The 13,160-nt window shown below is 38.4% G+C and overlaps 1 protein-coding gene across 8 annotated transcripts in view; it reads left to right on the top strand.

The window, feature by feature from the left end:
• LOC138753667 (uncharacterized) overlaps positions 1-13,160 on the top strand; it is a 159,402-nt gene that overhangs the window by 124,188 nt on the left and 22,054 nt on the right. For 4 of the 8 annotated variants that reach the window (XR_011351342.1, XM_069916927.1, XM_069916929.1 and 1 more), the window contains 2 exons: positions 2,199-2,314; positions 11,236-11,477. The exons of 2 other annotated variants lie outside the window; for them this stretch is intronic. Coding sequence is in view for 4 of the 6 variants with exons in the window: in XM_069916927.1 (XP_069773028.1) it covers positions 2,199-2,314; positions 11,236-11,424 (305 nt within the window). In the remaining 2 variants the exon portion in view is untranslated. The remainder of the gene's footprint in view (positions 1-2,198; positions 2,315-11,235; positions 11,478-13,160) is intronic. 2 more of the 8 variants (XR_011351345.1, XM_069916930.1) reach the window with 2 other exon arrangements.

The raw sequence follows: 13,160 nt of genomic DNA, 5'->3' as shown, positions 1-13,160 counted from the left end.
GCCGAGAAGCCCTGATTTTTTAACAAAATCCTCGTCTCTACTTTGGACCTATCTAAAACATTTATTGTACCCCTGTTTTCCAATTGGAGATAATGTGTCCTATATCAAAGCCTGCTTAAAAACCCCATTGAACAAGGCTCTGGCGGAGGTTGAACCAGCTGCTCCCACTGCCAATAAATGATCCTCGCAGAGCAAGGTCATATGAACCTCACACGTTTGCAAGTCTTCTTGAATAATTATGCTGAATTGCATCACGTGTCTGTAGTTCTAAACGTCATTATCTACTGTTATCTGTCAGGAATGGGCATCCAATGAAAAAGGAGCAAAATAAATCTTGTTGGTTCACACACTCAAATAGGAAAGCGGGTGAAGACTTCATCGTAAATGTCTTGTCACTGGAAACATCACTAAATAATGAAGAAAGTACTTCATGTATGTACCATCTCCCCACCCACCCTGTTCCCCACACTCCTCAATAGAAGAAACCAGCAGCCAGTCACGTAGCCTCTTGTTCACATGCATCATGAGACTTTCATTGGTCAAGGATTTCACTGACAACAAATTCTGAGGATTTAATTAGAGTAAACACAGACCATCATGTTTAGGCAATTATTCTCTTACATTATGTGGAGTGTTCAGAGGCCTCAAGCTTCAGAACCTGATACATATCAGAACTTTGTGCACTAATCATATTATTGGCCCACATCAAAGTATTGAAAATTACTCATCATCCAAGTGAGCTCTTAAATCCTATAATTTGTATTTACAATTGAGATTATGACAATTTGACATCAGACCTCTCAGTTCCTGATCCAATTATTATACTAAATTATTTTGTTAATAGCTAGTCCATGAATTAACTTGTAATCAGATAATTTACACTCAACAACACATCATAAAAAATTACCATAAAGTATATAATTTGCAAACTAAACTCAGGCCAGCAGATGGCTTCCCACTTCTGTACAAGAACTGTCTTTAATATTTCTCTGTTCACATTTTAAAAAACCATAATCTGGTTCCAGAGGAAAGTTGACAAGTAGTAAATTAAATTTACATATCTTTGCCATATCCTTGGCCACCAAAACACCTGGATGAAAACAAATGAAAAGGCTGCATTACATGTGTATGACGATAAATATCTCAAAATCAGATAGCGCTCCTACTCCTGATGAATAATCCAGGTCTAGTGCAATACAGAGAGAAAAAAAAAATCAATAAACTGCACTATTAAGAGTCCTTCAATGAGTCCCTGATGGAGGAGGGGGAGTATGATGGAGGAGGGGGAGCACCTGTTCCTGAACCTGGTGGTATGAGTCTTGTGGCACCTATACTTCTTTCCTGATGGCAGCAGCGAGAACAGAGCGTGTGCTGGGTGGTGTGGATCCTTGATGATTGCTGCTGCTCTCCATCAGCAGCGTTGCCTGTAGATGTTCTCAATAGTGTGGAGGGCTTTGCCTTTGATGTCCTGGGTTGAGTCCACTATCTTTTAGAGAACTTTACACTCAGGGGTGTTGGTGTCCCCATACCAAACTGTGATGTAGCTGGTCATATCTGTAGAAATTTACTAGGGTTTCTGGAGTTCTACTAAACCTCCGCAAACTCCTGAGGAAGTAGAGGCGCTGACGTGCTTTCTTCACGATGCCATTAGTCTGTTAGGTCCAGGAAAGATCTTCAGAGATAGTGACTCCCAAGAACGTAAATTTTCTCACCCTCTCCACCTCTGATGCCCCAACAATCAATGGATTGTATATCTCTGGATTTCCCTTCCTGAAGTCAACAATCGGCTCCTTAGCTTTAGTGATATTGAGTGCAAGGTTGTTGTTGGTGCACCATTCAGCCAAGTTTTCAATCTCCATCCTATATGCCAACTCATCACCTTTATACAACCCACTACCATGGTATCATTGTCAAATTTGTAGATGGTGATACCGAGTCACACAGTCGTAGGAGTAAAGTGAATAGAGCAGGAGGCTAAGAATGCAGCCCTATGGTCCTCCGGTAATGATGAGATTGTGGAGGAGATATTTTTTCACTGTTTGTGGTCTGGAGGTGAAAAAATCCATGATTCAATTACACAGTGGGGTGTTGAATCCCAGATCCTGGAGTTTGCTGGTCAATTTTGAGGAGATGATGGTGTTAAATGCCGAACTGAAATCAATAAAGAGAATCCTGATGTACGCATCTTTGCTGTCCAGGTGTTCCAGGGCTTTGTGTAGAGCCAATGAGACGATATCGGCTGAGACCTTTTGCTATGACAGGCAAACTAGAACTTATCCATGTGACTGCTGTATCACCAGAATGCAGACTTCAGGTGAGATGGATATTATTTAACAATGTGCATTGCAAGTCTATTGATTCAAACCAAAGTGAGCTGATTAATCATGAATCAGAGTAATTTGGATGGTGAATCATGGCAGGATTGGTGGTGAGACAACACTGCAATCAGGGTAAGAAGAGAAGATTGCAATTAACACTGAAGGAAAGTTAAAACAAGTTTTGCTTCCAAACTTCAAGTAACATGATTTCATTGGAGAGACAGGGAGCAAGTGCCTAATCAAAGTAGCCTATTAGATATGTGTATGAACCAATCATTACAGCTGGCTTGGTTAAACTGCATCTGGAATATTGTGAATCATTCCAATATCCCTATTCAAGGTTTCTTTTTAAAATATTTCTATTGTTTAACATATAAATTTACATACAAAATTTTAAAGGAAACACCAAGTTATCTCATATATTCATATATATATAGGTACAAAAAAATTGATGTAAGTACATTAGACAGTTCCTTGATCTACATGAGAAACAAATAATTGAATTAATCTATGATATTTTCCAAGTTAATCCAAAAACAAGATTAATAAAAAGAAAAATAAGAAATCAAACACAAAAAAACACTAAAAACTAAATCTAATCTACCCCTCCCTCTAATCAAGGTTATCTTGTTTAAAAAAAGGGGGATTCAATAGCAACCGCAAATATTCTTCCAATAAGATGAACATTGCAGAGGGTGACCAGATTAATTTGTGGAAATGGATAGTTATTGAATGATGAGAAATTAAGGAGACTATATTTCTACTTCTTTTAGTTTAGAAGAGTGAGAGGTAATTTCATTGAAATGCACAAAATTCTTATGTGGAGATGACGTTTCCTCTCGGTGAAAGTAGAGCACGCCTGAGCTGATGAATGGCTTCGATATCACATCTTCTTCAGAGGATATATGAAGAGAAAATTATATAAAACAAAATGATTGATGGATGTAACTAAGAAATTGGATGCCATGAAGAAAACAGATGCAGATCTCAAAATTATGATGCAGACAACAGCATTAACTGGACACAGTTTACAACGATAAACTTAGCAGACAGTTTATGTTCATCATTCTACAGCCTAATAGTCCCACATTTTGTCTTCTCATCAAAAAATCAGGTTTCTGAAAGTAAGCTGTCATCAAATTCTATCAAAGTATTTACTTCATTGTTTATTAGGTCTTATATGCGACATCTTCCAAACCCACATTGATTGTGCCACACTGGTACAATGTGGCACAGTCTGGATTCTGACCCATCATCCTGACAAATGTCTCTTAGCTTTTACACTGACATGAAGTGTCGACGACAGAGATGAAATACACGGAAGCCTTCACTTCAAGTGCTGATGAGAAGTTTGGGGCAGGACAGAGTACTTGACTTCCTTATGAAGACTTCTGAAGTATCTGAAGACCATTACAGAAGAATGGAAAAGCAAAGCAAACACTTCAAAGTGGAAGTGTCCCAGAAAACATGCTCCCACATCCCACATTTCTGAAAAAGAGATGGAAAATCAGAATTTGAATGTGAATCAATCCTATCACATATCATTTAGCATGGCAGGAATAATTTAGTTGTGACAAATTCATGGTCACCTTCTGTATGAAAATATAATTCTTGCTTCTCCAATTAGGACTATAGGTGAATGATTCAAATTATAGAATATATATATAGGATTACAAAGTAAGACTATGTTGTAGAAGTCTGATACCTTAGCAATATTTTTTGGATCTAAATAGAATTCTGCAAGTATATGATTAATTCTGACAATTGTGAATCATGAAAATAACCACAATTGGGGTGGAGAGCTCTTATCTGGTCTAGCTGCTGGAGAGGTAATAGAAAAGTACGGTGGGCAATTCCAAGCCCTGAGATCAGCAAGGTAACACTCCTTCAGAAAGTGGCTATAATTACAGTCTTCCAATTGTTTCAGGGAAACTAATTAATGCTCAGGGAAACCTCTCAAACACAAGTACCATCTTATCAAGCACCCATTTCATCAACTTACTTATTTATCACAAAAACCTCTGCAAGATTACAAAGACACTTTGGTTCAAGGGGACAATTCACCTTACTGCTCCTTAGCACTGTATATCTGTGCCAATATGAGGGAGCCTTCTACTGGTCAAATTAAATAAAACAAAAATTGTTGAAACCTTCACCAGATGTAGGTATTGCTAGCAAGGCCACAAATTAATATCCAAATCTAATTGCCTTTAAGAAACTGATAGTGAACCCTCTTTTTAACAATTGGAATCTTTATAGTGAAGATAGTCCCACTGGGAGAAAGTTCCAGATGTAGTCCCAATCAAGAAGCAATCGATGAACATCTATGGAAAAGGAAGTCAGTGTTTTGTCTGGTGACGGTATCGTATCACACAGTATAAGCTGCTTTATCTTGGATAGAGTGGAGGTCCTTAACTATCATTAAAGTTCGGTCCATTCAGGTAAATGGAGAGTATTCCATCGCACTCCCGACTTGTGTCCTGTAGAAAGTGGAAAGGAAGCGCATCACTTCCTTCAGGATTCCCAGTCTCTGACCTAACCTGGAAGCCACAATATTTATGTGGCAGATTTAATGAGGTGAATCGAAAGCCTCCTTCTAAAGAGAAAGCCTTTGAATAAAACACAAGTGATCAATAAGGGAGGAACAAGAATTGAGTGGAATTGAGCTCACCTCTAAATTGTTTGAAAATCAATGTCTATAGTGACTTGAGCATTTCAGCAACAAGCTAATTCCCTGAACCAACATCCTTAGCATCCTACGGTTTGAATTTCAGAGCTATCTAAAATAATTGTGCACCTCCCCCTGCTCCTTCTTCCTTCTTCTCCTCTCCCCACATTTTTATTCAGACATCTGTCTGCTTTTTGCTCATACCTGGAGGGCTTTCTATAGATGCTGTGTGACCTGCAGTTTTGTGTATTGTACAATCACAGCATCTGTCACCACCCATGTTGGGTTCCCTGTACAAGCACGCAGACCAATACCCATTGCTCTTCCAGACTTTGAATAAGAGTTATTAATAATGTGATCAAATTCTGGCCTCCCTTTGCTTCCAGAGCATTTAATGTTGATTAGTTGAAAGACAAAGGGATGGTCTAATGAGATAACTTGAACAGTGGATGAATGGGGTTGAATTAGCCTCAGGGCCTTTCCTTACAATTACTTTTAAGAACTCAAGAAACAGTGTCAAGAATAATTTATATTTCCCTCAAACTTGCTTTTCCTTTCAATATCATGCCTGATCCAATGCTTCGTGTAGATTTTTCTCCTTGACCTCCATACATCTCAAATACTTGAGACTCCAAAAATACACCACCTTTATTTGGCACTGGTTTGTTCAGAATTGAACACCTATCTCATTTAGTGTAAACAACAATGGAATATCTTTTTCAGAATATTTTAAACCTATCCTTCTCCCTCTAGTTCATTTTTAAAAAATGTAAAATTGAAACATACAGCACGATAACAGGTCATTTCGGACCACAAGTCCATGCCATCCAATTCACATTCAATTAACCTACAACCCTTGGTACATTTTTGAACGGTGGAAGGAAACCGGAGCCCCCAGAGAAAACCCACAAAGACATGGGGAGAACGTACAAACTCCTTACAGACAGTGCGGAATTCGAACCACGGTCTGGTCCCGATCACTGACGCTGTAAAGGCGTTGCACTATCCGTTACCCCAACCGTTTTGTTGGCAGGTACTCCCACGTCACACTGCCATCTAGAGTATGTTACTGACATTCTTCTGGACCTGACCCAGGAAGATTTATTGAGATTCAACTAAGAATGCAAGAATATTGAAATTGTACCTCAGAGATTTTGTCAAGTTTGAAATGTACTCACTATCATAATGCAGGTAGTGGGTTTGCAAATAGCCAAATCCTGTCAAACATAGTTTAAAAATGATCAGAAAATATACTTCCGAACTGTTGATTCAGGGATAAATGTCCAGGGAACGGTTAAAAACTCTACTTCAAAATTGTGCTGTGGGATCTTTTACATTCATTTACAGAAAATGGATATGACCTCAGATCATCATTTCATATTAAAGAGGGCATTGGTAGATGATACATTGCTGCTGGACCAGAATGATTGTATCTAAATGAGGTCAAAAAGCTTTGTTACATCTGTTCTATTCAACAGTCTGCCTCCCACACCCAGTGCACAGCTACTGTTGGAATATAGGGGTTAATTAATCATAGAAAATATGTAGAATATATGCTTATGTACTATTAATTTTGTATACATGAATCCAGTACTATGTAACAATTTAATATTTACCTCATGGTGAAGGGATAGAGTAATGTAAGTAAGGGGCAGCCACAGTATGTAGCAAAGTTGGCTGATTACAGTAGGTTTAGAATTGCCTGCTCCCAAAATACAAAAGAGAGGATATGTTTGAAACAATTTAGTAGGAAGGTTAAGGCAAAAGGAGGTGTTGATTAGCACAGGAGACGATGAAGAACATGGCCAAATGAGAACAAAGAAATAATTAGAAATATCTGGGGTATGAATTGATTTCTGATCAAAACAACAGGATATTCTGGCCTTGGGGATTAAGATGGGAGCTCTACACCCCAGATATCTGCAGAGCAGGAAATTACTTGTGATAAATCTTATGCAAGAAATCTAGCAAAGAAAGCCAATTTTTGTTCTGTATGATAAGGTTGAGCTATATAAACTGTAGAGACTGGACAGTAGAGGTCAGTCTTGGGGAATAGCTCACTGTGCAGGTGACCTATGAACTAACGACTGAACCAGAGCTCTGTTAAGCTTTATTCTTGTGCTGTGTAATAAGCTGATTGTTGAACCGAATACCTTCTCCTATCACTTCATTCAACGAGCACGCTGGACTCAGACGACACATAGACTAAATTGAGGGTAGGGTAAAGCCAGAGTCCGACACTACCCACTAAACTTGTGAGTGGGTCTTCAGGTGAGAATGCTCTCAAGGAAGATGGTTCCAATCTTATCATTAGGTGCCTGCACTGCCAAATCATAAATCCCCCAAAAAATGTTTTGCTACCCAATGAAACCTTTCCCCTAAGCCAGGCCAGCTTCAAAGATGTCAAAGAACTTGAATGTTTGGAAATTATATTTAAAAGCTTAAAATGATTTTTCAAAGTGAAAACACTAAAGACTAAAAAAACATTTAAATTAATCTGATCAATTAGAAGAAAATAAGTTGTCTGATGTTTACCTTTCTCCCACACAACCATTGCTCTCCACCTAAATTACCCTGTGCTAACCTTCCCTGCTGGGAAACTGCAGCAAGGTTTTGCTCCACTCTTTGATTCCAGGAGCTCACAGACATCAAGAAGTTTATATGCATTAACTACAAGCTCTTTTAAAGAGATTTTCAGTTAATATTTAAACTGAGGGTTTTTTTTAACCTTGGGACCATAAGATAATTCAACAGTATTATGCTTCAGTCTACTTGTTTCAGTAATGCATCACCCCCTCACTTGAACGTCTTATTGTTAAAATGTCATTCACAGTCATCTTGAAATTTTGGATGTTATTGTCCCTTAAATACATACTCCTTCATGGATTGTCACCTTGTCATGGTGGAGAAGCTTGTGTGGTCCTGTGATCCCGAAAGCGATGTTGTCTGGAGCTATGCTCCTGGTAGGGTCGCTCCTCAACAGTGGAACAGGTGGACGAAGTTACTCTGATCTCAACAGCTGTGAAGACGGACAAAGGCTGCAACAAATCCATCGGCTCCAATCATTGTGGTTCTCATGCCATTGGAATTAGTTGATTGATTTGTGAAGAGTCATGTGCTTCTTGGAGTGCAACAGCAAGTACACGTTAAACAAATGCACGCACAGGTGTCTTCGCTTGGTGAATCAACAGAATGAAGGCCACCGTCCTCAACTACGAAGGATGACAATAAATGATCTCATCTAGTCCATTTCAATAAGATAGTCACAGGATAAGTAAAATACCCCTCAATAAAATTGCTTTCCCATATAAAGTAAGCTCATCTTATCTAACCATAGAGAGTTTGAGGTTTGAAATATGTACTTGAATATATTTTTTAAACCTCATCCACACTGAGTTACCTCCTGCAGGTTCATATATTGGTTTCCATGCATTCCAAAGCTGACTACCCACAATATTTCCTGCACATGACTTTCTTACAGCAATCCATAATGTTGAAGATTCCTATAACTTTTGAATTTAATGTAATGTAATTATTATTGTAGTTTAAAATTTGTAAATAAAATATTTTAAAAAAACAGAGAGTGGCAAACCAGAGATCTGGAAAGATCAAGATATTAAGCATTTTTTATTTTTGAAATTAATGCTAAAGGTTATGGGGTGAAAGCAGAAGTTGAATGTAAAAGTGAATTATCAGCCATCAATACATTTAATAGCAGAGCATACTCAAAGAACAAAAAAGACGACTCCTATTCCCCCTGTTTTATACATGACAGGGTTGATACATACAAGTAAACTTGTCTCATTAGAAACCAATGACGATGCTTTCGATTGCTACTACAGCCGAAGAACTCACGCTGAATAACAAGAATGAATCAACATGCAATAAGGTTGGCCAGAGCATAGGCCATTAACAAGTCTGGGACAAGGAGGGTCCACGAACATTGAAGCTCTTCCAAGCACCACAGGTTTTGATCCTTGCTTGAGTCAACGGGAATGCTGAGAGAAATGTCAATTATTTTATTTAAGGCAGATAAAATCAACCATTGTTACAGCCCCCTGATACAACATGCAAACTGTTGTTGAAATTAAGGATATGCAGATTGCAATACCTTCAATAACCACACAGCCTGCCAGCATCCATTATCAAGGGGCACATATGCATTATGAGCAATTAGATGGGGTGTCAGAGACCAACATCCACTCATGAAACAATCCCCTACAAAAAATAAATATCTGCAGAGAGAGAAGAAAACAAAAAGAAATACATATCATTTATTTACATTTATAAATATGTCCATACAATTTCATCTTAATTATCTTTGAACATAAGAATTGTCCTTGTGCCAATAATAAAATAATGTAACAATTTCCTTGAAACCATACTGACCTAGGATAATGATCTTTGCTGATATTTTCTCTCAAGCTTACACACTCAATAAAAGTACAGAATTTACAGAAGAATCAAAGTGCTGTCCAAGCTAATCAGTGCTTAATATCTGCATTGTGAACAATACAAGTCGTCTATTTAATCAAAATATTTATTACAGCCAAACTGCATTGACAATGAAATACAGAAAAAGGATTTTCAGATGAATAATTCTGGATTTATTGCATTCAAATAGTCGATACGTCGCACTTCGAACTTACATGTCCTATCAGTCCTGTAACCAAAATAAAATTGTAATGGTAAGACAGCTGTGGTAGATACATCGAAGGCCAACCTCAGATATTAGTTTGAAATAGATATCCAAAACATCATTAAGCACAGTTTTTTTTTCAATTGAATCACAGTTTTTCTTGTTGAATGTCTGATGATTGGCTTTAAATATTTCATGAATGAGCTGCAATGACTTCTAGGGACAATTTTTTTAAAACTGAATTAATGTGGAAATATCAAATGTATTGTTTTATGAAGACCTTAAAGTAAATCTGAAAATGATCCCACTATTTCTAGAACATCTGCATTTATCAGTGAATGTTGTTGCTCAGTAAAGTTTTCCTCCTCCTTTTATTTTTGTGCTTGTGTTTTCCAATTCTTTGGCTTGGCTTCGCGGACGAAGATTTATGGAGGGGGTAAATGTCCACGTCAGCTGCAGGCTCGTTTGTGTTTGTGGGTGAAGAGATCTGGTCATATGGTTAGGTTTTTAACAACTAAACAGCCAAGGCAAAATTGAGAAAAGGTACACCAGTTTTCAAATTATGTACCAAACTAAGTAAAATTGTTTTTGAAGAGGCAGACAAAGCTCTAAAACACTATCTCATTCCATAACTATGGTAAGAATTGCTGAGATGAGGGATAAGTCAATTCTGAAAGACAATTCACAAGTCAAAATTTTGACTGCATTTACATGCTATTGTGACAGAATGGAGAACTTTCAATAATTTTCTCATCTATATCCTTTCAGGTAATAATTTATACAACATTATAGTATCCATAAAGGGCTTTGGCCCAAATCATTGACCATTTTTTTAACTCCCATGATGCTGTTTTGCCCTCTGTGTTCCTCCAAATTGTGTGTTGCTGCATAGAGTATTCGTCTCTTTACTTCAAAGAGTTGAGTGGACTACTGAGGAGGTCTTAGATAGCTCATTATTTAGAAGCAGCTTGCTGCTGTGTAAGTCTGCATCAGATGACCCCAGAGTCTTGTTTTCAACCATGTCTTGCCACCAAAACCAACCCCTGCTCTTTCCCATGGCCTCTGGATTTCCTCCCACTGGGCTTGATTGTGAGCTCATTTAGCCATCGGGAGAATGTTGGGGCCTTCAATGCCAGCAAACATTCCTTGGCCACAGTTTATCATGGACTTCTCACCTCTTTAGATTTGTGCACTGCGTTGCTCAACAATATGCGTGTGATCTTCTTTCAAGGCCATGCCATTACAGCGCCAGTGATCTGACTGGGCTCAAATTCCACACTGTCTATAAGGAGTTTGTACGTTCTCCCCTTGTCTGCTTGGATGTTCCCCAGGGGCTCCAGTTTCCTCCCACTATTTGAGGGTTGTAGGTTAATTGGGTGTGATTGGGTGGCACGGGCTCGTGGACTGAAATGGGCTGCTACCATGCTGTATGTATGTCTAAATTTAAACCTTGAGAAATAGCTAAAATTTACGTTTGGGATAAAGAGCCAGAAGCAAGAATAGATAATCAATGTACATATTGTTTCATTAAAGTATAATTCTTATCTTGCAATTTTGCTGTTTTCTCCCAATGCTTTATGTTTTGTGTGTGGTCTGGTGAACAAAACCAGTCAAAGCCGCTGAGTGTGCAAAACTCAACATCCAACTTGCAAGTAAAATTACTATTACTGATGGAAATGGCATCCAAGAATCCTGAGGAATTTTATCCCGTAGAAACTTCTGGTGCAGCTACAATACATCAGAGGCAAGGCAAAATGTTCAAGCTACATCCAACCTCCTTACCTAACATTCCTGACTGAGAACCTCCATCACATGCACTACCAAAACTCATGGCTGGAGATCACAAGAAGAGGTGGGTGAACCACAAACACTTCCTCACTTTATCCTATTTTCTTGCACTATTTATTTATTTTTGAATTGTAATTTATAGCAATATTTGGACTGTAATGTTTCCACAAAATAACAAATTTTATGATATATTCATGACAGCAAATTCTGATTCTGATTATCTTTCCACTTAATTTAGATTGCAAATCCATAAGAAGCTTAGTTAACTGTTTAGCGAGTCATGAAACTATCAGATGCCTCAACTTTTATTGCATACTGTTGTATAAAGGTAATTGTGATGCACTCCAGTGCGAACAAACAAGCTCAATCTACGAAGGCTGTACAACAGGCTTTAATTAGCTTGCACACAAGGTTCAGTATCCCTTCTAGCTCCATGTGCTCTACTACCTACACAAGAGCTAGTGTGAGCCTTTATTTGGGGCCGATGATTGGCAGGGAGTAGGTGAAGCCAGCCTCCCAGGTTATCTCCCTGCAGGTATAGTGGGTTTCCCCCTGCAGTAGGTTGGTAGGAATGCAGACAGACGCAGACAGTCACAGACAGTCCAGTGGTTGTATCACTGTAATCTTTAACCCCGTTAAAATATTTTAAGTTGATTCAGCTTATTGATATGTGTCACTGAAAACTGCCCACAGTACTAAGGATGACGTCGCAGTATGAACTACCAAAATACATGATGTCAAGAAATTCCTTATCTATACAAACCACAAAAAGTGTTGATATAGTATGCTTATTTGTTTTGGAGCTGATAAATAATATTTTGGGGATTTCCACAGCATCTCTCCCAGGATGGAAAGACTTTAAATCAGGCACAGAGTTCAGAAGAATTTGGAAGAAATTGAACTTAGGTTTCATGTGTTACATTGGAAGAATAATTTAATGATTGGGCTTTTGCTACTTTTTAGATACAGTTAGATTTAAACACCACATACTCATACTTCTGGAACATTCTATTCATTCAAACAACTTTGTTAACATAAATGAGATGGCCCAAAGGACCTGTTTCTATTTTTCATGATTTTATAAACCTTCGTGTATTTTTTTTGCCGAACTAAGTAACACGACTACTTACAATGAGCAATCAACTCAGTAACAAAGACCATTTTCACCAATCTAGAGAAAAGCAATATATTTTTATCCTTAGTCTTTTATGGATAAAATTGAAGTTCGGAGTCATAAATCTATAGGTGATTATGAGCACTGGCCAAGAATGTCATTTACTTAAAGGTGAGTGCCAATCGTACTGAGTGCAAACCCTCTCACCCTGGGAACATAGACCTGTGCCAAAAACACAAACTGCTGGCAGGACTCAGTGGGTTGCATGTAAAGGATGGGGGAGGAATTGTTGATATTTCGCCTCAAATCCCTGTATCAGGAATGAGAGTGGAGAAGGAAAAAAAGCCAGTAAGCATATAGAGGAGAAGGGGTGGGATGAGAGAGGGACCAGTAAATGATAGGTGGGCCAAAGAGGGGAGATGACAGGCAGATAGAACTTGATAGGGGAAATGGAGGGGTGGAATTGGAAGGCTGAGGCAAGTGGATGATAGGTGGAAATGGACAGAGATAAAAGGCAGATGGCGCCAGATCAGAGGAGGGGAGAGTGAAAATGGAGACAGCTGTTGGAGTGCAATCAGAGAGAATACAAAGTGCTGGAATCTAATAAGTGAGAAGGGTGGTAATTGGAACCAC

This window comes from Narcine bancroftii, chromosome 2 (genome assembly GCF_036971445.1).
Source record: "Narcine bancroftii isolate sNarBan1 chromosome 2, sNarBan1.hap1, whole genome shotgun sequence".
Classification (NCBI taxonomy): domain Eukaryota; kingdom Metazoa; phylum Chordata; class Chondrichthyes; order Torpediniformes; family Narcinidae; genus Narcine; species Narcine bancroftii.
This window is presented reverse-complemented; position numbering and strand designations above follow the sequence as displayed.